This window comes from Nyctereutes procyonoides, unplaced genomic scaffold (assembly GCF_905146905.1).
Source record: "Nyctereutes procyonoides isolate TBG_1078 unplaced genomic scaffold, NYPRO_anot_genome, whole genome shotgun sequence".
NCBI classification, from domain to species: domain Eukaryota; kingdom Metazoa; phylum Chordata; class Mammalia; order Carnivora; family Canidae; genus Nyctereutes; species Nyctereutes procyonoides.
This window is the reverse complement of record NW_026575047.1, coordinates 56,210,735-56,236,050: the sequence shown is the minus strand read 5'-3', so window position 1 is coordinate 56,236,050 and position 25,316 is coordinate 56,210,735. Positions and strand designations below refer to the sequence as shown.

The 25,316-nt window shown below is 38.8% G+C and overlaps 2 protein-coding genes across 8 annotated transcripts; both read right to left on the bottom strand.

Moving 5' to 3' along the window:
* Positions 1-369: 369 nt before the first annotated feature.
* Positions 370-5,705, bottom strand: SNRPN (small nuclear ribonucleoprotein polypeptide N). Its single transcript, XM_055326693.1, has 7 exons — positions 5,566-5,705; positions 4,261-4,412; positions 2,291-2,402; positions 1,716-1,868; positions 1,142-1,280; positions 664-789; positions 370-562 (listed from the first exon to the last, which is right to left on the bottom strand). Exons 1-7 carry the CDS (start codon positions 5,566-5,568, stop codon positions 525-527), a joined length of 723 nt encoding a protein of 240 aa, XP_055182668.1. The 5' UTR covers positions 5,569-5,705; the 3' UTR covers positions 370-524.
* Positions 5,566-25,316, bottom strand: SNURF (SNRPN upstream open reading frame). 7 transcript variants are annotated; one of them, XM_055326697.1, is made up of 5 exons: positions 25,184-25,302; positions 17,527-17,640; positions 15,825-15,920; positions 11,162-11,287; positions 5,566-5,634 (listed from the first exon to the last, which is right to left on the bottom strand). In XM_055326697.1, exons 1-4 carry the CDS (start codon positions 25,195-25,197, stop codon positions 11,182-11,184), a joined length of 330 nt encoding a protein of 109 aa, XP_055182672.1. In that variant the 5' UTR covers positions 25,198-25,302; the 3' UTR covers positions 5,566-5,634; positions 11,162-11,181. The 7 variants fall into 7 exon arrangements, with proteins under 7 accessions (XP_055182672.1, XP_055182671.1, XP_055182670.1 ...); XM_055326696.1 differs by having other exon boundaries at positions 5,617-5,634; positions 11,135-11,287; XM_055326695.1 differs by lacking the exon at positions 5,566-5,634 and adding an exon at positions 5,686-5,712 and having other exon boundaries at positions 11,135-11,287.

Genomic DNA, 25,316 nt, shown 5'->3' with positions numbered 1-25,316 from the left:
GTCTGATTCATTACCATAGTTTCCTTCCATAGGTAGCCTTACAAGGCCTTTCCCTATACATTTCTTCTTCCCTTCAGGTATTTATGACATAACAAAGTGGAGGATGTCGCATGTGAGTCTTAACCTAGCCACTTAAACCCCTGGTTAACAGTTTTCTTTGGTGTCAAGGTTACTGACTGAATACTAGTCAATGCACAAAGTGAATGTTAGGAAGTTTAATCAGGTATCACAATCATTTTATCTTAAAGATTTAAGAGAAAAGTAATTTAATGAACTGCTTAATAGAATTCATCTCATCCATATAACTTCAAGACCAAAACAAACCCAGTCTTCTCTTTGATCTCAACAAAATCAACAGTCAAATAAATGTACAACATACAACAGTACCTTGCAGTTTAATTGCTTTGTGCATTTATTAGCTAATATTAATGCATCAAGGAGGGAACAAAAGCTCACAAACAATCACACAGTTTCACAAGACACATAGCAGGGAAAAAATGGACTTAAGAAGAATCAACAGTATCCTAGGGTCTTGGTGGACGCATTCCTGGGGGAGGTGGACCTGGAGAAAAAAAAGCAAAATTCCATGGGACCATTAGAAAAACAGCACATAAATATTCAGGGCCCCTGCCTGCACCACTGCATAAAAGTGTATCCATTCACCTCTAATTCCTGGTGGAGGGGGTCTCATTCCTGGAGGGGGCATGCCTATAGGCGTCCCTCGAGCAGGCGGAAGCCCAATTGGTGGGCCCATAGGTGGTCTCATACCAGGTGGAGGAGCCATAATGCCTAGAGAAGAAAAATGGTGGAAATAAGCTCAGCTGACAGAATAAAATACAAGATAATATTTAAAGAAATGGGTACAGATACTAAGTAGAGGGTTGAACAATTTCTCCTGGATCATTACCATGTAAGCCATCCCCAACTCAACAATCCACAGCATTTCACTAAAAAACTACTGTTTAAAAATGGGAAACATACTTTAAGCAACTGGTGGTACTTAGGTTGTTCCTTAGTTCAGTATCTTCTTAGAGTATTTTTAGCCATCACTTCCTGAAGATATTACAGTCTTTTCAAGGAATTCCCCCACCCACATATATCCTTAAGAACCAAATTCTTACTTCTTTTTTCAATTTCTTACCTGGAGGTGGTGTTGCTCGCCCTACAGGAGTGGGTGGGGTCCCCCGTCCTGGTGGGTATTGAGTTGGGGCCCCAGCAATGCTGGCAGTAGCAGCAACTGCAGCAGCTGCTACAGTTCCTCTTCCCTGTGGAGTCATTACCTGAGAAGGCAGGGTTAGATATGTAAAGGTACATTCTCACATTATTCAAACACAAAATAAGTGGTGGATACCAGGGTCTATTAAATATGAAATAATTATAGCAATTTTGTACTTCTCCCATTATTTTCTTTTTAAAAATCTTGGCATACTAATATATCCTCCTAACACCCAACATGCCCTATTTTAATCTATTAAGTCCTTTCATTTTCTCAATTCTAGTTTACCCATCCATATTTCTCTTTACTCATCAATAGTGATAAGTTTCTTATCAAGGTGACTTTAAACTTTTCCCCTCCTAATATGTATTTGTCCTTCAGCACCCTTGATAGCATATGCTGCTTACATAGAATAGGATGTGCACTCAGGCTTTTAAATCTATTCAGCCTCTAGGCAATTTCACTCAATAATATAAAACCTTCTCTCCTAGTTCCTCACCTGTTGGGATGGTCCCCCAACCCCTCGGACAGGGCCTGCTAATCCAGCAGGAGCCTGGGGAATTGGAACACCAGCTGGAACTCCTCTGCCAGCTGCCCTGCCAACCCCAGGACCTCCTGCAGCTCCAGCAAGTGGTACTCGAGCAATGCCAGTCTGAAACAAGAAAAATTAGTTTGAAATCAAATGATTTACTAATGTTAATAATCTTATTCCTAAAAGATTACTCCTTCCTACTATTTTTCCATACCACTTGCCTTGTAATAGTTATGAAGATCAAAGTAACAGACAGGTATGCCATAAAGGAATTCTACAGGTTCAATGTACATGTCAAATTTTGAGTACATATATATGAATCAGCCACTCCACCCATGTCTAGGTAGTACCTAGCACACAAACTAATTCATCAGAAAGTCCTTAATCAACAAGTATAGAAAAATACTAACATTAAGGGCTGAGCACATTTTACTTGACAAATGTATAACTATTATGCTTCATTGTACCCTGATTGAGCAAACATTTAAAATGTGGTATAGCCTTCCACATTCACATTCTGTCCTGTCCTACATGTTCCTTACATCTTTGGGGGGTGGTCCTTCCACAGTCATGGAAACCAAGTTCTCTCCACGTAGTAACACGAGACCCAAAACACGCTTTTCTTCGCGCTCTGGCTGCTTCGCATTCTTTGGCCTACAAATCAAAAGTAAACTTTGGTAAGGTAAGTTTAGAGATCACTCAATAGAAGATTTACAGTTCATTAGCTATCAAAACAATAACTGATGCCAAGATATCCTTGCTATTACTAAGTTATGACAAAACAAAAACAAATACAGTAACTCTAGACTCACTGACATCAGGGTAAATGGTGAAGTCCTTTTCCTACAAATTATTCCAGAATGTTCCCTCAATGTTAGACTACAGAGCAAGAGTAATTTCTTCATGAAACACAGATGTAAATGTAGCCAATGGAAGTAAGTTTTGAAAAAAAAAAGAAAAAAAAGAAAAAAAAAGGAAGTAAGTTTTGTACATCATTCTTAAGTAAATCTGGATGACAGGCAACTAAAACAGTAACAAGAACAGGCAATGAGGTCATACCAAATGATAAAGAAAAAAAGGTTCTGAGTAATAGAGATGCATCTGTATTCTTGGCTTTACCACCTACTATATAACCACATGGAATTAAAAACAAATTTAAAAAAGAGAAACCTTGCATACAATAACAACTATCAGCAGCAAAAATCATACATTCATGAGGTTTATACATAAGACAGATAAAATCAATTGATAATGCCATTTAACAACCCTCTCTATATATTACCAGAGAATAATGCACAGTTTAAAGCATTATGCATGTGAAATTATCACTATAACTTAGTGAGAATAGTGAAACAAAGAAATCCATATGCCTAAAACTCTCATGAAGTATCTTCACAATTTTCAACATCATTGGGTTTGTTCTATTTTCAGGAAAATTTTGAATTATTTAAAACAAAACACAAATATTCACCATCCTAGAATTTCTGAAATAATCCTACTTGGTATATTGGGAGGACACTTAGAATACATGAAAAGGAAAGAGGAGGAATAGATTTAGAATTCTCTTCAAATTTGCCTGACAAGTGAAGTCTTAAAGAGTACAGCAGACAACTGATGCTGAGCATCACCTTTTTCTTCACATTTAACAAACCTAGGTGAAGTAGGCAAATTAAACTTCTGGACAGAACATCATTGACTGTGGAAATAAAGTAAATCAACCCAAGATCTCGGATGTCCAGAGATACTACAATCACCAACTCAAATGCTCTGGAAAAGTCAACAGAGTGGAAGGAAGTAGGATGCCACACTAATATCCACCAATTTCTGTGATCTTGTTGCAAATGGTCATTGAGTAGCCTGTAAAAGGAAACTCCCTGGTCACAGGTATAAAGAGGGTAGACTAATGGTGTAAGGCACAAATACAGAGGTTATTCCTGAACAAAAGAAATGAGCAAATCACAAAATAAGTGAAGTGGGTTAAGAACGGACATCAAATCAGCACTGTACATGATTATTTAGACAAAACAAGGGAGCATGCAAAGAAGCTAGGAGAACAAATGTTAGTATACTCCTAGCCTGGAGTATGCTAATCATATCCCAAACTCCTCAACCATTAAGAGCAAATTATTCTTCTAAAGATTCCTTCAGCCTGAAGGAATGCTACAGAACCCAATCTGTTTTTTTTTTCTTTTTTTTTTTTTTTAGAACTTAACCTATTGACAACATTTCTTAACTTTTTAAATAAACATATTCTGGTACTCTGCTCATGCTGAGCAGTTCTATTCTAAATTAAGTTCATGATTATGTTTGCAAAATTAGAAAAGTAGTATAAATACAGTGACTCTAAGACTGAGAGTTTCTGATCCAATTCAGAGATGGTTCAAGGAGGGTTAGGCAATAAGCTAGTCCTTCCATAGTTTCCTTCCTTCCCTTCACAATTACCGCCTATAATCCCTCAGTCCTATGACCCTCTTCCTCAGTCTCCCACTAACCAAATCTAGAGTGGTCTTACTTGATCTTCCTGAATTCATCACAATCGCAGAGGATCAAGTTCATATGCTTGTCAAAAGCCTTAAAGGTGCCAATGAAGATTCGGCCATCTTGCAAGATACATCTCATTCTATAGTCAATGTGCTGCAGCATCTTGCTGCTCTTTCCAACAGTCTGAAAGGAATAAGAAAAGTTGTCAGTCATTAGCTTGCCTGCAATTGTGTTAGAAATCTCCACATCATGTCTTCCCTACTCTTTTATCAAGCCAAGTTTGAGTTTCCTTACCATAGCCTCCCTCCCATGTTTTCTCTAAAAATCCCTTTCACAGTCTCAAGATACTGGATCAAATTTAGGACCAGGACATCTATATTCCTTTGCAGAACCCTCTACTTCTCAAAATGTCACCCTATGCAGTTTCCCATCATCCTAACTATATTTCTTCCCACAGATTCACAAATCTAGTTTCCCGTTAGTATTGTATCATTCTAATTCCTTGCCTTTCCCAATTTTAATCCCAAACACCACCCTCTTTCAGAACACTTGATCCTATGGACTATTTCTTTCCCCCAGGCCCCCAGACAAGCAGTGGAAAATTCCTACATCCATCAAAAACTTTCCAATCCCCATCAACCCAATGCAATTACAAAGTACTATTTAGTTCCCCAAGACCTTTATCATAGTTACATCACACCCCACATCCCTTCCCATTCAGAATGTGGATCAGTGTTTCTCAAATATTTGTTTCATTTATCCTACTACGTCACCTTTTAAAAATACTTTTATCCTATGTCACTAACTCCGCTGAAATTTTAATATGCTGATAATACCATACCATACCTCTATTCATTTACTATAGTCCTTAGAAAGACCGCAAGCTATTATAAAATCTAATATTCCTTCCACCTCTCAAAATTAGGTTTTTTTGCTGCCTTGGTATATCCATCTTGTTAATACATGCTGTAAGTTATCTGAAGTTTAACAGAACCACAAAACTGATTAGGATGTTCTATCTCTCTACAGACTGCCCTCCATTTTCTAAATAGACTCCATGTCTATTTTAACATAAGAATCCTCCATCCACAGGATAGTCCCTTACTATTGTAAATCATAACCAAAACTCTGTTCTGTATTTTCTCACATGTAAGATTCCTCTTAAGATGTTTTCAACCATTTTATCACTACAACAGGACAAGACATAAAATATCAAATAAAACTGATTCCTTATTTCTAACATTAAAAACCCAAAGATACCCTACACACTATGGCAAATCATTATATTAAGCCCTTCTAGTAGTTTTTCACTCTTTTGTCTTAATATACATCTTACCATGGTTGCTGTTCCACCAAATCCAATGTCCACAGTTAGGTTTCAGGATCCTTAAGACCTAAGGGAAGGCTACAGATAAAGGTATGATGCAGGTTCTCCTACAAACAATGCAAGCTTGGGGCAGAAGCTTCAAACAGTAGATGGAGCCTGTAGAGGAAAGCATGATCTAGCTGCACTGCAATCTACCATGTTTAAAAACAGGTAGACAACTTTTCATGAAAATCATTATAACAGACATGTTCAAAAACACTTCTCATTTTTTTTTCACTTCCCATTTTCTTATACCCACTCAGTGTATACAAAATTTCATTATTCTCTCACCTTAATCTCCATGTTTGTGCACCTAAAATCGACAAAGTTTATAAATAATTTTTGTTTTATACAGAAATTTTATAGGCCTCAAAATCACTTTCATTTCCCATTCCAAAAATATAATCTTTTTTCTTTCCATTCTTATTTTAGGTGTAGCTCTTTTTTCTCTGGTCCCATGTCATCTCAATGTCAACATTTTACATACGTTTTACACGTCTGAATTACACCGCTCAGTTAGGAGTTAGGTTAAAACTTTTGCTTCTTAGCTAAAGCACCTAAATATTTTCAATTTCAATGACCCCCTGACTCCCTCCCTTGCCCCAGCCGAAACCTCTTCAAAATAATACTACGTTATACACCATCATGTATACCTGCTTTTGACTTTGTACATTAAACTAGAACACAAAACAACTGAATACCTTATGTGGATATATGGGGAACTTTCTTAGTAATCTAAAGAATATGCAATATTACAAAAGTGTTGTTCTTCCCATTATATGAATGAAAATGCTTGATGGCAAACAAATTGTCAAAACTGGAAAAGGGTCTCAAACTACCAATTATACTTATTTGAAAAGTAAACAGACAAATAAGACTTTAAAGAGAATTTGGCTTTATGCATAAAAGTAGCCCCATATCATAAGCAAAATCTGATGTAATTTTACTTTTAACAATAGTTATTTCCAGTAAAATCTTTCTTCTATTTTCAGTAGAAACACCTTTCAACCAGCAAAATACACTCGTTAAATAAATTATGAGTTATCTATTTCAAGATGTGAAAATAAAATCATTTAAGCTGTGGTTGTGAAGTGTAACATCGAAACAAGGTAAAGGATGTGTTGAGGATAGTTTTCCATGTGGAACTATAGAATACTACATCAGAAAAGAACATAATAGCATGAAAGAAATTATTCACTTAAGAGTGTAAGATGTAGAGGTTTCCTTATAATTACAAAAATCTGATGGCAGTTAAATACAATGTATGAGAACTGGGCGTATCAGAATGTCTAAAAAATAAATTCCTCACCATTACCCAGAGTACCTCTTAAATTTTGTTCTCCAAATGCAAACTGCCATGTACGTTTTGTACATTTTTTTCTGAATGACAACTTACCTATATACATCCTCAACACTGTCCATACTTCTCTAACATTTATCTTAACTGTCTATAGTATCTATTCACTTGCTGCTTCTCCCATCTACCCAATTTATGTCTTCAAACATACAATGACATCAAGGAGACCTCCTTTTGTAGCATCCAAAATTTGTACACAAATTTATGTTTTGCATAAAACTGACATGTGATGATCTCTAAAGATCTATTCATACCCTCCCTATAAAAATGTAGTTTCTAACCCATGCTCACATGACTAGTTTAAGGCCTATAATATGGATGTTCTGAGTCCTGAAAGGATAATCTATAAAACAGAGTCTAAATCCTTGTATAATATACTTGTATATTTTTTAGATTAGCAATTTTCATTTTTATATTATATCTATTAAAATATAAAATCTTGGGATCCCTGGGTGGCGCAGCGGTTCGGCGCCTGCCTTTGGCCCAGGGCGCGATCCTGGAAACCCAGGATCGAGTCCCATGTCAGGCTCCATGCATGGAGCCTGCTTCTCCCTCTGCCTATGTCTCTGCCTCTCTCTCTCTCTGTGACTATCATAAATAAATAAATTTAAAAAAAAAAAAAGGAAGCTCCATATGAGGAATTTCCTTTAAAAAAATAAAAATAAAAAAAAATAAAATATAAAATCAATCTATTGTAACAAAGTAGATTCTCTACGGAAATAAAAAAAATACATAGAAACACAAATTAAATGGTAATCTGAAGTTGGTGGTGGAAACAGGGAATGTATGTAAAGGAGCACGAGGGATCGTACTTTGGTAATATAGAGTCCCCAAATTACCTGGCAATGGTTTCAAAAGTCAGTAAATTTATAAAAAATTAGGTGTAGTTATGTAGTTAATGTAAAATATTTGATAAACTAAGACATACATTTTATGTGCAAATCAGAATAGGGGTTAACTGGGATGGCTAAAAAAAATTTCCCTTAAAGAATAGCACCTAAAATTTAGAAACAGTTTATCTCTTATCCCTAATTTAGTACACCATAATCATGAACCCTTGTAAGAGAAAAGACTATCACTTTGCAGATTGATCAAATTTACCTCCATAGCGAAAGACAAAATGCTTCAAGAAGAAGAGCACAAGAGCAGGAACATAACACTGCACTGATTATATGGTTATGATAAATCTCCTCACATTAAAAAGCATATAAGCAAACAAACGGCTCCAAGTCCCGAACTCAAACTTCCTAAGATTCCTCACAAAAGTTCTAACTTCTAGAAAGTCTGGACTTTAAAATGTTTAATCTTTATAAAAACCTAAGTGAAAAGATAAAGTGGTCAAACTTGGCCAAGATACATAATAGAACAAATAAGAAATCATGTAATAATGGGAATCTATTAGTGCTCATTTAAATCTGGTAAAATATCACATCCTTAACAGAAAATGTACAAAAACCTTTAACAAGTAAAAGAAAACACAAATAAACAGAAAATATTCATCCACAAAACAATGCCAATTAAACCCCCACACACACACACACCAATTTTCCATTTTTGGAACTATTTATCAAAGGAAAAAAAAAGACACCAAAGATGGTACTGAGAAACTGTGCTAATAAGTAATTATTCTGGATGGCAATTGACAGTGCTTATGATGCTGTCAGAAAGCAAAATAAAAGAACATTTAAGAGTCATACTAATATGTATACCCTACATTCCACAATTGGATCTTTATCCTAATAAATTTAAGATACCAAATATATCTTTAAAATATATAACTAATATTTATAAAAGCATAGCAAACTAGAAAAAAACAAGTACAAGGGAAAAGCAAATCATGAATAAACTGTCATTTATTCATTGCAATTAAATGAGGAAGCATTAATGATATACATTTAAGTGGAATAAACACAAAATAAAATCATTTAAAGGCACGATTCCAACTAAAAAAAGCAAATGGGCAAAATGAAAGAAAATTCAATCTTGCACTGTGATTGAAACATGGATTTTAAAATCTTTGGGTTACTTCCCCATTTTTCTTGGATAGCGCTTGGATGCTTTAGATTTCTATAGTAAAAAAGAAACCTATGTTGTTGTTTTTTCTGTCAATTGTTAAAATGTCTTTTAAAACTATCCATCTACATATATTCTTTAGACCTGATTCTTTAGGGAATCCCTGGATGGCTCAGTGGTTTGGTGCCTGCCTTCAGCCCAGGGCGTGGTCCTGGAGTCCAGGGATCGGGTCCCACGTCGGGCTCCCTGCATGGAGCCTGCTTCTCCCTCTGCCTGTTTCTCTGCCTCTCTGTGTGTGTGTGTGTGTCACTCATGAATAAATAAATAAAATCTTAAAAAAAAGACCAGATTCTTTAACCCAATTCTTAGACTGGACCTTTTTCTAGAAATTCATCTGGTTCCCTACTCTCTAATGTTTACTTTCATATACCTTCCTTCCTATAACCGTTTCTCATCATTATCTTCTATAGTTTCACCATTCCCCAACTGTCCCAACCTGGTGTTTTCATCTTTAAATGTGGTTCTCTAAGAAAGAGAGAACTTGCTTTAAAATGGAGAAGATAGTATTTCAGGCTTTGCCTGCCATTCAATCTGTCACAACCACTCCAGTCTTCTCCTGTAGTTACAAATACAGCTACAGACCATACATAAAGTTACATGGCTGTGTGCCAATACAATTTCCTTTACAAAAACAGTGAGTTACCTTACTAACCTGTTCTAAAATAATCCTAGAAACTAGTGCTGTTAACTAGCACTTGAAACTAGAATAAATCATGGTATCAGAAAATCAGAGGATTCTACTTACAGATCATAATATATAGGGATCCTTGGCTGGTTCAGTTGGTAATGCATGTGACTCTTGATCTCAGGGTCATTAAGTCTGAGTCTCGTGTAAGTAAGTAAGTAAATAAATAAAATTGTACTTAGAACTTACAAGAGGATATGAACTGCACAGAAGAGCCAAAAAATTCCTGGTTAAAAAAAATAGTCAACTATTCTAACATATTTAAAAATGGCCTTTCTCTGGGGAACAGCTGGGGACAAAGATAAGATTCCACTGCTTAAATCAATTCCAATGCCCTGTAATCAACTCCAGGTAATTAGTGGAGAATGCTGAGTAAAGGATTCAGCAGGAGAATTTTTCTCAGAGAATCTGTTTTTCATCCGTTACTTTAAAACTCAAAATAGTGGCTATAAACAATCCTAATTATTGTGAGTTGAGGTTTAATACACCAAAGCAGAAATAAAGAAAATCTAGAAGGAAACTCATCTATAAGCCCCTGTCCTCTCCTAGTTTCTAAAAAGTATATTAAACCCTTTGGATTACAGTCATTCAAATCTTAAAATTTTTAAAAATTCACATAAAACATAAAAAGACACACTAAATAAATCTACATCACATTGAAAAAATCCTGGATAATATTTTTATTACACTGTCAGCTGAATCAAACACATTGATACAGTGTCAGCTGATCCAAATACATTGTTGGAAATGAAAAATGAAAAAAAGACAGAACAAAAAAGGAAAATTAGTAAACATGCATGGGAAAATATTTAGCTTATTTGATTATGAATGTGATGTGTATTTATCATTCAGTAGGCATAAATGATATATAATTAAAACAACCAATACAGGTAAAAGCGTATTGTGACTAGCATTCCATTTTCTCAAGGCAACACAGACTAATATTTTGTAAAACAATTTAGAAAATGTACCTAAGCTTATATTTCTAATTCAGTTTATTTTCATATCTGCGTACCTGAGGAAATGATCCTAATCTGTTATTCTCAGCAGTTGACTAAAGTTTTATTGAAACTACCAGAAAAAGATGAAGTTTCTCACAAAAGTTAACTACAAAACATTCAATATTAAAGCAGTCATTTATATAATGCAGTATTTTTATACAATGTTAATTAGAAAAATCAATGGAAATTAGGTAGTAATAAAACTACCTAAAAAGCATACACTACAAATGACTGAGAAAGTGCCACGTTAAAAAGATCAAGGTTCTATTGCTTGCTTTTACTTTTTTAAACTTTCTGCGGGTGTGACTGTTTTAAGAAAACAATGTGAAATATTTTTAAAAGATTTATTTTAATGTATCCCAAATAATTGACCTCCAAACACACCATTTATTTATTCCTAACCATGACTGTATCAGTTCTAACCTGGTTTTTCACTTGGCTATTAGCTACCTGGATGTTCCAATACTGCTTTAACCACCTCTTGGTGTCTCAGCCAAGAATGCCTGTCTCAGTTCCGCCTGGAAATCCACCACAGGGACTTGCTGCTGCTGAGATCGCCTTGGGTACAGCTGACACCTATGACAAGAATACAATACATAAAAAACAAATATAAGTTAAAAGTGTATTGCCTATATGGATAATAATATAAAAGAAAATGTGGAGACTCTTACATTTAAAGAGAGCCTGAATTAAGATCAGAACTTGCTATTACCTTATGAAGAGACTATAAGAAACAGGAGTCTCCAATCTACACAGGAATGTGCAAGGAACAGAGGAACTATTGGGGGGATAGCACCCAAGAAACTTAAAAAGTTTTGTTTTAAAAAGCCCTGTGGAAAAACCATTAGAACCATATCCATTACTCACTTTCTAACCCTATATGGAAATAATTCTTTAGCCCCTAGCAAGGAGGTATTTGCTAAGTCAATTCCAGCAATTAAGGCTGTTGTTATCCATAATGATACTCTGATGAGTTACCACCTAAAACAAGGAACTACCAGAGCCCAAGTTTTTCGGATCTCAAACTATATAAACTGACTACCTATTAGAAGGGAATTCCAGATGAAAAGTCCTCAACGTATCTCTTTGGATCAGTAATCTGGCTGTGAATCTAATTCTGAGAATGATGATGTAGGAAGTGTTACTAGATAACAAAGACAAGCATGAAAAAAAATCACCACCAATTCTGCCCTTGTTAAATGTGTATGTGTATATATATACATGTGTATATGTATATAAATATAGATCTACACAGCAGTTAGATTTGGAAATGAGCCTGAAAAAAAGGTTTATTGCATTATTTTTATACAGTTTTTATTTTTTTTTATTTTTTTTTTTATTTTTTTTTTAATTTATTTATGATAGTCACACACACAGAGAGAGAGAGAGAGAGAGAGAGAGAGAGAGAGGCAGAGACACAGGCAGAGGGAGAAGCAGGCTCCATGCACCAGGAGCCCGACGTGGGATTCGATCCCGGGTCTCCAGGATCGCGCCCTGGGCCAAAGGCAGGCGCCAAACCGCTGCGCCACCCAGGGATCCCTTTATACAGTTTTTAAATGAAATTTTTAGTATTGTTATATAATAAAGAATTAGGTTAGACTTTGTCCAGGACTCCTGGGAAATAACCTCTAAATCCTTGAATTTACCAAGTGATAGAAGTATCTTCATTATTCTTGGTGAGCCCCTTGGATCATACTGGAGCTAAAGCTAACAAGAAGATTCAGGATAGGGGCTGGCAAAGCCAAAAAGACCAACCATGTGATTAGAGTGTGGGGCCTTGGACTTGACCTCTTGGGAAAGGACAGCATCAAGGGAGATAGAGTTCCTGATCACATGATCAATGATTCAATCATTTTTAGTAATGAAACTCTAGTAAAACTTTAGAAGGCACCCAAAGGTCTAGTCAGTTTCCCAGTTGGTGATATATATACACTAATGTGCTGAGAGTATTATCCGAAGGACATCAAGTTACAGATCTTGTCCTATGAATCTCTTCATTTGGCTTATCCTGATTTGTATCCCCTATAGTAAACTTAATAGTAAGCACAGTGTTTTTCTTGAGTGCTGTGAATCATTCTAGCAAGTTATGGAACCTGAGGAAATAGTGGAAATCTTGAATCTATATCCAGCTGTTGAGAAGTGCAGGGGGCCTAGAAAATCTGGGGTTTTGCAGCTGGATGGTATCTGATGAAGGTAATCTTATGGAGGCACTGTACCCTTAATGTGTCAAATCTGCACTAACTCCATTAAGAGTCTGAATTACACTGCTCATGCTTTCAAAAATAGCCCACTTTTATTTAGGCATTCTTAGTCCAATCCTTTATTACCAAAGGGTAACTGAAAATCTGACTTAATCAGTTCTAAAAAATGTTTCAGATAAAAAAAATTTTTAGTTTTTAAAAAGCTACTGGAGTGTTCCTCTTGTGTTTAACCTGAAACCCAACTGCAAACTAAAACTGGGAACATCGAATACAGTACACATAACATTCATTTCATAAAATGCAGAATATAATTTAGAACATCTAAAAGTTTGCATAAAATAGACTCTCCAACCCCAACCTCCAAATTCTCTCAAATTTATAATACATCAAAAAACAGGAAAGGGGGCACCCAGGTGGCTCAGTCAGTTAGTTAAGTGTCTGCCTTTAGCTCAGGTCATGATCTCAGGATCCTGGGACTGAGTCCATCAGGCTCCCTCATCAGTGGTGGTTAGTGGTAGGGAGAGTCACGTCAGCTTCTCCTCTCCTCTCTGCCCCCTCCACCTGCTTTTTGCATGCACGTTTTCTCTCTCTCTCTGTCTCTCAAATAAATAAAATCTTTTTTATACCAGTGAGACGAGTGAAAATTAACAAGACAAGAAACAACAGATGTTGGAGAGGATGTGGAGAAAGGGGAACCCTCTTGCACTGTTGGTGGGAATGTGGACTGGTGCAGCCACTTTGGAAAACTGTGTGGAGGTTCCTCAAAGAGTTAAAACTAGAGCTACCCTACCACCTAGCAATTGCACTACTGGGGATTTAACCCCAAAGATATAGATGCAGTGAAAGACCGAGACATCTGCACCCCAATGTTTATAGCAGTTATAGCCAAACTGTGGGAGGAGCCTCGGTGTCCATCGACAGATGAATGGATAAAGAAGATGTAGTAGTTATATATATATAATATATATACTCACAGGAATATTACTCAGCCATCAGAAATGATGAATACCCACCATTTGCTTTGCTGTGGATGGAACTGGAGGGTATCATGCTGTGTGAAATAAGTCAATCAAAGGACAAACATCATCTCTTTTCACTCATACGGGGAATATAAAAAATAGTGAAAGGGATTAAAGGGGAAAGGGGAGAAAATGAGTGGGAAAAATCAGAGAGGGTGACAGAACAGAAGAGACTCCTAATTCTGGGAAATGAACAAGGGGTAGTGGAAGGGGAGGTGGGCAGGGGATGGGGTGACTGGGTGATAGGCCCTGAGGAGGGCACTTGATGGAATGAGCACTGGGTGTTATACTATATGTTGGCAAATCGAACTGCAATAAAAAATATACCAAAAAAAGGGAATAAAAGTAATTCCTCAAATAAAAATGTAATAAAAGAATTATGAGCTCAAAAGAATAAAATAAACAGAGAAAATGGGGATATCATTAGCCTCATCAGTAATTTAATGTGTAAATGAACGTCTTGCAACTTTCCCACAAAAATGAGTAACAAAAATAGAAAACAAAATTCTACCCCCATCTTATAATAGCTTTGTAAAGCCTTATATTTAAGTAAAATAAAATGTAAGTAATATTAATAACAAATATTAATTTTCAAATTGACTTCTGTATCTTTGTTAATAGCTAATGCAAACCCGTTAACCAACTTTAAGCTAATGATAAATGAAATTATTTATGCTACCTATACTCTACAATTTATATAATAAGGTATTTACATGCAATGACATAGATCTCCAAGACATATTGCTGCAGAACAATAAATCTCATAGATGTAAGCAGATCAAAAGTATGCCTCTCTCCCTTCTTCCTTCCATGTGTGCATACACATGAATGAATAGGAAAGGTCTTAAAGTACAGACATCTACATACCTGTAGATGATCTCTAGGCAGGGAAGGACAATGGAGGGAATGGACTGCTGGTAATTTGACGTAGATACTTTTTATCTCAAAGTTATGTTTTATAACATACATACAATATACATGTACATGAATATATAATATTCATGTATTTTTAATACTTGTAATTTTGGAAAATAAATAAAACAGCTTTGGCAAAGGAAGAAAAATGTTACCCATTGATTCTGTCAAGATACATGATAATAACAAAATACAAGATCCAATAAATACCAGTATGTGTCAGGTCATTAAAATGTTGGTATATTTTGCATTAAAGTAATCCTTCTGGAAAGCTAAATTTAAAAGTATGTAGGGGTGCCTAGGTAGCTCAGTTGGTTAAGTGTCTGACTCTTGATTTCAGGTCGGTACATGATCTTGGAGTTGTAGGATAGTCTCCCCTATCAGGCTCTCTGCTTGGTGGGGAGTCTGGTGGCAACTCTCTCTCTCCCTCTGCCCCTCCCCTGCTCACTCTTGCACTCTTTCTAAAATAAATAAATAAGTCTTTAAAAAAATTTTTAAAAATAAAAGTGTATCCATGCATAAATATCCTATGTAAGGAAAGGAACAACTACATTCATTTCAAGTTTTTAATTGGATAAATGTATTTTTTACCCGAAATAAAAATCTGGATAGTGCAACATTAAGTATGAATATATAAATTAGCATTCCATCAATTCATAAAAAATTTGGCAAACAAAGAAGTGATTTAGTAACAATATGAATAAAACAGAAATAACAAATATTAAAGGTTAAGGATGAAGAATTTTATTAAGATAAAATCCACCTACACATTTGGGAAAAAATGCCTTTTACTAAAATTTTTACAAAAGTTAGTACTACATGGTTAAGGTTGATTCCACTGTTTTGTTCTATATTCTATATTATAAGCATAGGTTTCTTTCATTAAATTAATTTCAGTACCCTTCATTGCAGGATATTCCATCCCAATATGAACAAGAATTCTAAACTAAATTGGTTCTCAAGCCACACTATACTCACTCTTGGTTGCTCAGTGAGGCTGTCCTTCTACGTTTGACTTGGACTTCCACCTCTGGGACGTGCTGTTCCGTAGTCCGTCTCAGGTGTAAGCGGTCCCTGAAGTAGGGGACATCCATCATCAACCTTAAAATAACCACTTATTTAAAGGCTGTACTTAGAACTATTTTTATATAATAGAGTACTTAAAGTACTTGTAATCTAATTAAAACAAGGTAGTAATGTATGTAAACTATATCTCAATAAAAATGGGGGAAAGGAAATGAGGCAAAATTTAAATGAGAAAATCCTGCAATAGTCAGGATCTATCCTAAAGCCTCTTTCTCCCATTAGTAGTCCATTAACATCAGGGGTGCCTGGGTGGCTCAAGTGAGGATCTGACTCTTGGTTTTGACTTAGTTGGTGATCTCAGAATGGCAAGGTCATGATCTCAGGGTGGTGACATCAAGTCCCATATGGGGCACAGTGGCTAGTTTGCTTCAGAGTCTCTCCCTCTGCCCCATTCCCTACCTGCAAGCACCTTCTGTTTCTTTCTCTCAAATAAATAAATCTTAAAAAAAAAATGCTCCTGACATCAGAAAACTGGGAGTGATGGAGATATCAGAGAATTAGGCAAAAAGAAAATATTCATTTCCACTTACTTTTTCATATACAGATATAAAACTATACATTTGCAGAAACATATTTATATACACTGACATACTACCCATACCTACATACCATGAAAAAATAGTAATGTTGGAAAATATTTTATTAGGACAATGTTTTAGTATAATGGAATAAAGCATAAAGTTTAAATTATACAATTTCTACAAGCAACCTCTTGTTGAAATGTTATTTTCCTAGGGTTTGCAAAACAAAAAATAAAAGGTTGCTTAAGCAAAAAATAAATACATAAAACCAACACAGCTACCACCATCTTATGACTGCAGAACTCACAAAATGGCTGCTCAAGGGATCTGAATATGAAATCTCCCACCTGGGTCATCCATGTTAGAAACTACAAGAACGACTCTTAAAACTGCAATTTAACAATGCTTATCAGAAAGGAAAGAAGAAAAATCATTTTATGAAAGTCATGCATATATTTCAACAGAATTCAAATGAAGCATCCCCAAAACTAATTCTTTGAACCCTTGCTATTTTAAAATTCATGCTATATTGTGCAAGGTAACCAATCAAATAGCTTTTCAATAAGCCCAAGTTGTTTTATTGCTTCAAAAACTACATTTTTCCAATCAAGCAATAGAAATCATTTAAAAATGTACATGAGATTTTTAAATAATAAAAGTATAGAATTTGCTCATCTCCTTGACCTTTGATCAGGCAATGGTTTCTTAGATACCTAAAGTACCAGACAAAGGAATCCATAAATTGGATTTCATCAAAAGTAAAAAATAAAAATTAAAAAAATAAAAAGGATTTGCTTCAAAATATACTATTAAGAAAGTGAAAATACAACTGGCCAAATGGGAGAAAATATCTTCAATTCACGTAGCTGATTAAAGCCCAGTATGCAGAATATTTTAAATACTCTTAGAACTCAGTAATAAAATGAAAAAACTCCATTTAAAAATAGGTGAAAAACTGGAACAGATTGATTTCCAAAGACTTACAAATTTGTATCAGCACAAGAAAAGATACTTAATATCACTATAGCCACTAGGGAAATGCAAATCAAAACTACAAACACACTACTTCACACCTCAGGAGTGGAGGAGGAGGTGGAGAAACTGGTAGTGGGAATATGAAATGGTGGAGCCTCTGGCACTTCCTAATGTGAACCAGGTAGTTTGCATTTGACATCGTAATTTCAATCCTAGAGGGAGTAAAATAAAAACATAAACTTGAGTGTGAAGGTTCCTAGCAGCATTAATCAAAGTGCCAAAGAGTGGAAACAACCCAAAATAGAACCACTAAAAAATAGATAAAATATGGTGTGGTATTGTATATTCAGTACAATGGAATGTCTGTCATTCAGTCCTGAAGAGGAATGAAGTATTTATAGATGAAAGAGTTTCACAAATATATTCATTAAAACATTAAAATTATATAATAAAGAACTATCATGGACCACTACATTGTAAGACCATCAATTATGATTAATAGTTTATTAAAAATAACTCATTACCAAAAAAACCTTTAAAAAACTAAAAATTTCAGTTCCTTTATCCCTTTCATAGCAGTTGCTCAGTATGAAAACGTCTGAGTTCATTGAAGAAAGGAACCAGCACATAAAAGTATTAAATTTTCTAAATCCATTTTAATGTTACATGTAAGATAATCAAGGAACAGCTTTGTTTTGATAATCTAGAACTTTGTTCTAAGGGGGGGGCACTTGACGGGATGAGCACTGGGTGTTATTCTGTATGTTGTCAAATTTAACACCAATAAAAAATAAATGTATTATTAAAAAATAATTTTAAATAAACAAATATATGTACATTTATACATTATAATTCTCCTGTATTCTCAACCTAAAAATCAGCTTTCAGAAAATAAGCATTTAAAGGGAAAAAAAGAGGGGAGGCCTGGCTGACTCAGGTAAAGCATTTAACTCTTCATCTGTAGATTGAGGATTCTAGCCCCTCATTGGGTGTAGATATTACCTAAAAGTAAAATCTTAAATAAGTAAATAATAAAGGAAAATAAAAGATGGGGTGCCTGATTGGCTCAGTTAGTAGAGCATGTGACTCTTGATTTCAGAGTTGTGAGCTCAAGCCCCACACTGGGTAAAGAACTTACTTCAAAAATGAATACAGGGCAGCCTGGGTTGCTCAGTGGATTACCACCACTTTCAGCCCAGAGTGTGATCCTGGAGACCTGGGTGGAGTCCCACATCAGGCTCCCTGCATGGAGCCTGCTTCTCCTTCTGTCTCTCTCTCTCTCTCTGCGTCTCTCACAAATAAATAAATAAAATCTTAAAAAGAAAATAATACTAAAAAAATGAATACAAATACCAGGGAAATGTATGTGCACAGTTAGTTTTTTTGCTCCAAAATTACTTTCATTTAAAAAAATGAATGAGAGAAGATATTTGCAAATGATGTATCAGATAAAGGGCTTAGTTTCCAAGATCTATAAAGAACTTCTTAAACTCAACAGCAAAGAAACAAACAATCCAATCATGAAATGGGCAAAAGACATGAAGAGAAATCTCACAGAGGAAGACATAGACATGGCCAACAAGCACATGAGAAAATGCTCTGCATCACTTGCCATCAGGGAAATACAAATCAAAACCACAATGAGATACCACCTCATACCAGGGAGAATGGGGAACATTAACAAGGCAGGAAACCACAAATGTTGGGAGAGGGTGCGGAGAAAAGGGAACCCTCTTGCATTGTTGGTGGGAATGTGAACTGGTGCAGCCACTCTGGAAAACTTTGTGGAGGTTCCTCAAAGAGTTAAAAATAGACCTGCCCTAGGACCCAGCAATTGCACTGTTGGGGATTTACTCCAAAGATTCAGATGCAATGAAATGCCAGGACACCTGCACCCCGATGTTTATAGCAGCAATGTCCACAATAGCCAAACTGTGGAAGGAGCCTCGGTGCCCATCGAAAGATGAATGGATAAAGAAGATGTGGTTTATGTATACAATGGAATATTACTCAGGCATTAGAAATGACAAATACCCACCATTTGCTTCAACGTGGATGGAACTGGAGGGTATTATGCTGAGTGAAGTACGTCAATTGGAGAAGGACAAACAGTGCATGTTCTCATTCATTTGAAGAATATAAATAATAGTGAAAGGGAATATAAGGGAAGGGAGAAGAAATGTGTGGGACATATCAGAAAGGGAGACAGAACATAAAGACTCCTAACTCTGGGAAACGAACTAGGGGTGGTGGAAGGGGAGGAGGGCAGGGGGTGGGGGTGAGCGGGTGACGGGCACTGAAGGGGGCACTTGATGGGATGAGCACTGGGTGTTATTCTGTATGTTGGTAAATTGAACACCAATAAAAAATAAATTTATTATTTAAAAAATAATAATACTGATTTGGAAATAACACAGAGAAGCAACAAGTGATGACACTATACAATGTTTTTCCAAATAGCCTAACATTATCAAATATTTAATGCCTTATATCCTGCCAAAAAAAACTAATAAAAATTCAACTACTAAGATCTCAAAATGAAAAATAAGAAGAAAACATAACGTGTGAGGTAATTAATATCAGTCTACATATCTTCCCATAAAGAAAATCAGAGCCTCCCAACCAAAATTTGTGGAACCACCAAATAGGAAATTCTAATCCAGCCAACACTCAGGAACTAGAAGGCAAAAGAAGTAACTGGCCTACACAAAATTTGTTACTGAAAGAGACAATCTTAGCCACCACCAACTCTTACTCAAGCTTTCTGGCTCTGGGCCACAAAAGTGAAAGGAGACCAGTATTAAATTCGTTAAGGTACACTTAAGATCAAAAACCTCGTTGTTCCTGTCATGTTGAGACAATACTCATACCCTGCTTACTTCAAGGATTCTTCCTAAATATAACTAAGCAGCAGAGTGCACTGCCGAAGTAAGTGATGAAACTACAAATGGATTATAGATCTAAATGTGAAACCTAAAATCATAAAACTCAAAGAAAATATAAGCAGTAATTTCTTGGACGTTGGCTTTAGCAACATTTTCCTCCTTAGGTCTCCTCTGGCAAGGGAAAAAGATAAAAAGCTTTTGAACAGCAATGGACAATATCAACAAAATGAACAGGCCACCTGAATGGGAACTGGTATTTGCAAATGATAAATGTGATAAAGGGTTAATATCCAAAATATATAAAATTTAAAAATCCAACATGTGCACACACACAGAAATGAAAAAAAACTCATTAAAAAATAGGCAGAGGAACTGAACATTGTTTTTCAAAGATAGCAGGCTAACAGATACATAAAAAGATGCTCAACATCACTAAGCCTCAGGAAAATGCAAATCAATACCATATCGAGGCATCATCTCAAACCAATCAGAATAGTGAGTATCAAAAAAGACAAGAAGTAACTGTTGGGGAAGAGGTGGAAAAATGAAAACTCATGCACTCCTGGTGGGAAAGAAAACCGGTACAATCACTGTAGAAAACAGTATATAGGTTACTCAAAATATTAAAAACAGAAATATTACATGATACAGTAATTTCACCTAAGTATGTACCCAAAGAAAACAAAAGCACTAATTCATAAAGATACATGTACCCTAGTTGACTGTACCAATACTTATATAGCCAAGTCACTAAAACAATCATGTTTATCAATAGATGAATCGAAAAAGAAGCTGCAGTATATAAATACATATATATATATACACAATGACTATTACTCAGCCACAAAGAAAATGTTGCCATTTTTAACAGGATGAATGGACCCAAAGGATGTAAGTGAGATAAGTCAGAAAATGCCAAATATCTTATTATTTCACTTACCTGTGGAATAAAAAAAAAGGGGGGGGACTAAAACAAACACAAAGAGATACCCAAAAATACCAAGATGAAAACTGCTGGTTACCATGGAGAAGGGAGTGGGAGGTACAGGCTTCCAGCTACAGGAGGAGAAAGTGTAGTCAATGATGTGTACTGTTCACAGCACTGCATAATGACATAGTAACTGCACTTGTGAACATTGCACAACATGGAGCTGTTGAATCACGACCTTGTACACCTGAAACTAATGAAGCATTGTGTGTCAACTAAACTCCCCACCCACCCACCCCCAAAAAATTAACTTTGAGGCTCTGACATCTTAAATGTGGAATTTTTCAGCAACAAATCTGAGCATATTGAGAGAAAAGGGAGGAATAAAAATCCAGCATCACCAGATAGAGGAAAGTATGAGCAATGGAGCACTAGACAGATGCACTGGGCAAACCAAGATAACACAAAATAAACTGAAGAAGCCCCAGCCAGATAGTCCCTTGCTTTAGCCATACCACAGTCCCTGATTGTTTCTGAGCACTAACTACAGACAGGGTTCCCACTGCCCAGTCATTCTCAGGTATCACTAACCCTGACCACATACCCAGGTCTGCCCACAGGGCCCGCCATGTTTAGACCCTGAGCCTGCGCCACTGACCACAAAATGGCCGTGCTGACCCTGACCACCTACCCTGGTCTGCCCACAGGGTCCGCCATGTTGAGACCTTGGGCCTGTGCCACGGACCACAAAATGGCCGCACTGACCCTGACCACCTACCCAGGTCTGCCCACAGGGCCCGCCATGTTGACACCTTGAGCCTGCGCCACGGACCACAAAATGGCCGCACTGACCCCTAACACATACCCAGGTCTGCTCACAGGGCCCGCTATGTTGAGAGCCTCCGCCACGGACCACAAAATGGCCGCCCTGACCACATGCCCAGGTCTGACCACAGTGCCTGCCATGTTGAGACCCTGAGCCTGCACCACCAACCACAAAATGGCCGCCCTGACCAGCGCAGTACATGCTGGACCTGCGAGGAGCCAAAGGGATCAGATGTCAAAGCAAAATGAAATTATTTGAAGCAGTATGTGTATACAAGTGCGGAAAATAAACAAATAGTAAGTATAACAGACTTCCAGCCTGTTTTTTAAAACTACTCAAAGGAACAATCCATAACAGAACTTTCCAAGGTTTCTGGGTTTAGGTTTTCCTTAATTACATTCCAACACAGCACAAGCAGACATCCTGTTTGATAGAGGAAAAAAGGCCAGCCTATCAACATTGTGGGGGGAAAAATGAAGTTCTTGAAAATGCCCACCTATACGCAAAGGTGGAATACAGAATACCGGATAGTTAACTTGTTAATTATTCATTCTCACCCAATTTTTCACAGTAGCTCAAACTTCAAAAACGATGCTTCAATAGCATCACTAAGAATCTGACCCAGGCAAGGTTTCCCTGATCCAGCGCACATACTTACAGCCGTGAAGCGTTCTAATCTTCTGAGTCTCTGTTCTGCTCCCCTTCAGCAAACAGCCTATAGCTCTCAGCTTCTACGAACCCTGCAGGAGCCCTGACCCCCCGGTTTAAGGAAACTGAACATAAAGGCAGCATCACAAAAAGAATATCCAGAGACTAAGAAATTGACTCTTGAAGGTGCTGCAGCTGTGGGATTACCCAATCTGGAACACGAAAGTAAAATGTTGTAAAAGGGCGTTGTTTCAAAGGTGACTGGATCCCCTCTGAATATCAAGAACTAGACTGTTGATAATACAACCTGGGAAATCTACGACAATGAAAGGGGGGACCTCTCTGAAAACATTTAAAATCTTCACCAGGAATGGAGGCCGCCTGAGGTGGCACTCCGGATGCAGGGATGACCTCGCCCTTCCACCCTGCCTGCAGGCCCTTTCTCTTCCACCTTGAAGCGGAGAGGCAGGGAAGCAGCACTGCGGCTGGTGCACACGGGCAACAGAGACACGAACGCACTGCCTTCTCGCCCTCTGCAACGCAGTGTGGCCTCACAGGGAAGGGCAGCCACGGTACACGCTCAGCAAACCCACGTCTTCTCTCCCTGCACCCACTGCAGCCGTCGGAACAGACAGGTGACGGGGTAGCTGCCCACCACGCCCCGCAGACAATGCACACACACCTCCCGGGGGCCCGCCCATCCCAGCTGCGCCCGCGCATCCAGAGCCCACAGCCTCCCCCACTGCGGCACTCTGGGGAGGGGCTCGCCGCCCGCCAGGCAGCCTCCTCTCCTCAGCCCTGCGCTCTGAAGACGCTGCAGACCCGGCCGCGTCGGGAGAGCTGCGGAGGCCGCCCTCCCCTACTGCGGCAGGGGCACGGGGCCGGTTGCCACCCCTCCATCCCCTCTCCCCACCTCCCGCCATGCGCCCCCCCTCACGCCTGCGCACATCCACAGCTCTGCAGTGGCAGCCATCTTGGCGAGCCTCACAATGGCTGTGACGCGGCACCACCAGAGCCCTGCAGACCGTACACGGAATGCAGGGAAGACCCCACCTCTCCGGCACTACATCCTGGAACTCGACACGCCGCGCGTAAGCTCTGCATACCATTGCCTGAATCTTACGCCAGAACCACAAAAGTGAGCAATTACAAACGAGTAAAATATCCAAAGACAAACATCTCTTCAGCTACCGCTTCCGGTGAGCAATGGACCACTGGTTCGCCCTGATACCAACTCTTAAGACGGCCTCGGGTCAGAGAACTGGACGTTCGCCCCTCTTCTGCTCAGCGCTGTGGACCACCTGCTGTCCCCACGGTCTGCCCTTCACCAGACTGTGCACTGCCTGCACCCCGTTACCACGCTCCGTCTGCCCTGCGGTGAGAACCGCTCTTCCAGGGATCCCAACACCACGCCATCATCATCACCATCACCCCCACCGATCCTCCCATCACTGCCATAGTGACCGCTCTTCCAGGGATATCTGATGTACATCACACCATCACCACCACCACCGCCACCTCCCACCGCCTCCAGATCCCACACACCCACCATTATCACACCACACGTCACCATTACCACCACCACGGTGACCGCTCTTCCAGGGATCCGGCACAGACCACCACCATCGCCGCCCCTGGAACCCGCCCGCACACCGCCATCGCCATCACCATCACCACCACCCCTGGCCGCCCCTCCCATCACCACCATCGCGGCCGCCTCCCTGCCCCCCGCACACACCACATCCAAGAGGGTCACTGGTCCACCACGCCAGCCTCTCTACGGCCCTCATGGTGGTCTCCCTGCCGCCGCCCCCCCCCCAACACTGCCCTGTCAGCCACTCCGCCGCTCCTCCTAGAACTGCCCCTCCCTACCCCACCGTGACGGCCACTTCGCTGCTGATCACCCGGCCATCACTTCCCTATGACTGCCACAGGCATCACCTGGTGGACCCCCAAACCTCCAATACTGCCGCCCTGGCCAACCCCTTACCACCACCATGAACAGCCGACTTCCTACCCCCCCTACCATGGCGGCCATACCGCAGGGGACACTTCACCCTGAGGACCCCTCCTTCTCGCCACTGTGGCCGCTCTGCTACCTCCCAGACAGCACAGTCACCCCGTCTTTTGCACTTCGGAACCCCACCGACCCCCCCCCCCATCTCCCTGCCATTTGCACCCACCGCAGCCATGGTCATGGCCTCAGATCTCTCAAGGACAAAAGGCCAGTGCAGAAAGGATCTGATGTGAGAGGACAGATCTCTCACAGGAGACGGAGAGGGCACCGTCCAGGGAGGTACAACGGACCCTCAGACCCGCAAGGTGCCCCCTTGTTCTCCGGAACAAAGACTTCAGAGCCCGGGTTCCGAGTATATACAACGCGGTAAGTTCCGCGAACGTGGAACACTGAACGAACAAAGCGACTATTCCCCAGGTTGTCTGTAAGGGCAGATGGACACACAGCTGACCTGGCCCGCTCCATCGCGCTGTTAGCCGCTCCTCAGAACAGACAGTCACGCATCTCCGGCGACCACTCCACTCTGCGCCCAAGTCACTGCGCCAAAGCCAACCAGTCACGCCAGCTCTACCTGCGCATGCGCA

What these genes read in the sequence shown, in the direction of transcription:
- SNRPN (XM_055326693.1), bottom strand. An exon ending in AAGGACCACCCCCCAAAGAT is followed by an intron (nt 1,869 to 2,290) that starts GTAAGGAACATG and finishes TTCTTGTTTCAG; the next exon opens with ACTGGCATTGCTCGAGTACC. An exon ending in CCCTCCACCAGGAATTAGAG is followed by an intron (nt 563 to 663) that starts GTGAATGGATAC and finishes TTTTTTCTCCAG; the next exon opens with GTCCACCTCCCCCAGGAATG.
- SNURF (XM_055326697.1), bottom strand. An exon ending in CCTCCTCCTCCACTCCTGAG is followed by an intron (nt 15,921 to 17,526) that starts GTGTGAAGTAGT and finishes CCCCTACTTCAG; the next exon opens with GGACCGCTTACACCTGAGAC. An exon ending in GCCTCACTGAGCAACCAAGA is followed by an intron (nt 11,288 to 15,824) that starts GTGAGTATAGTG and finishes TTCTTGTCATAG; the next exon opens with GTGTCAGCTGTACCCAAGGC.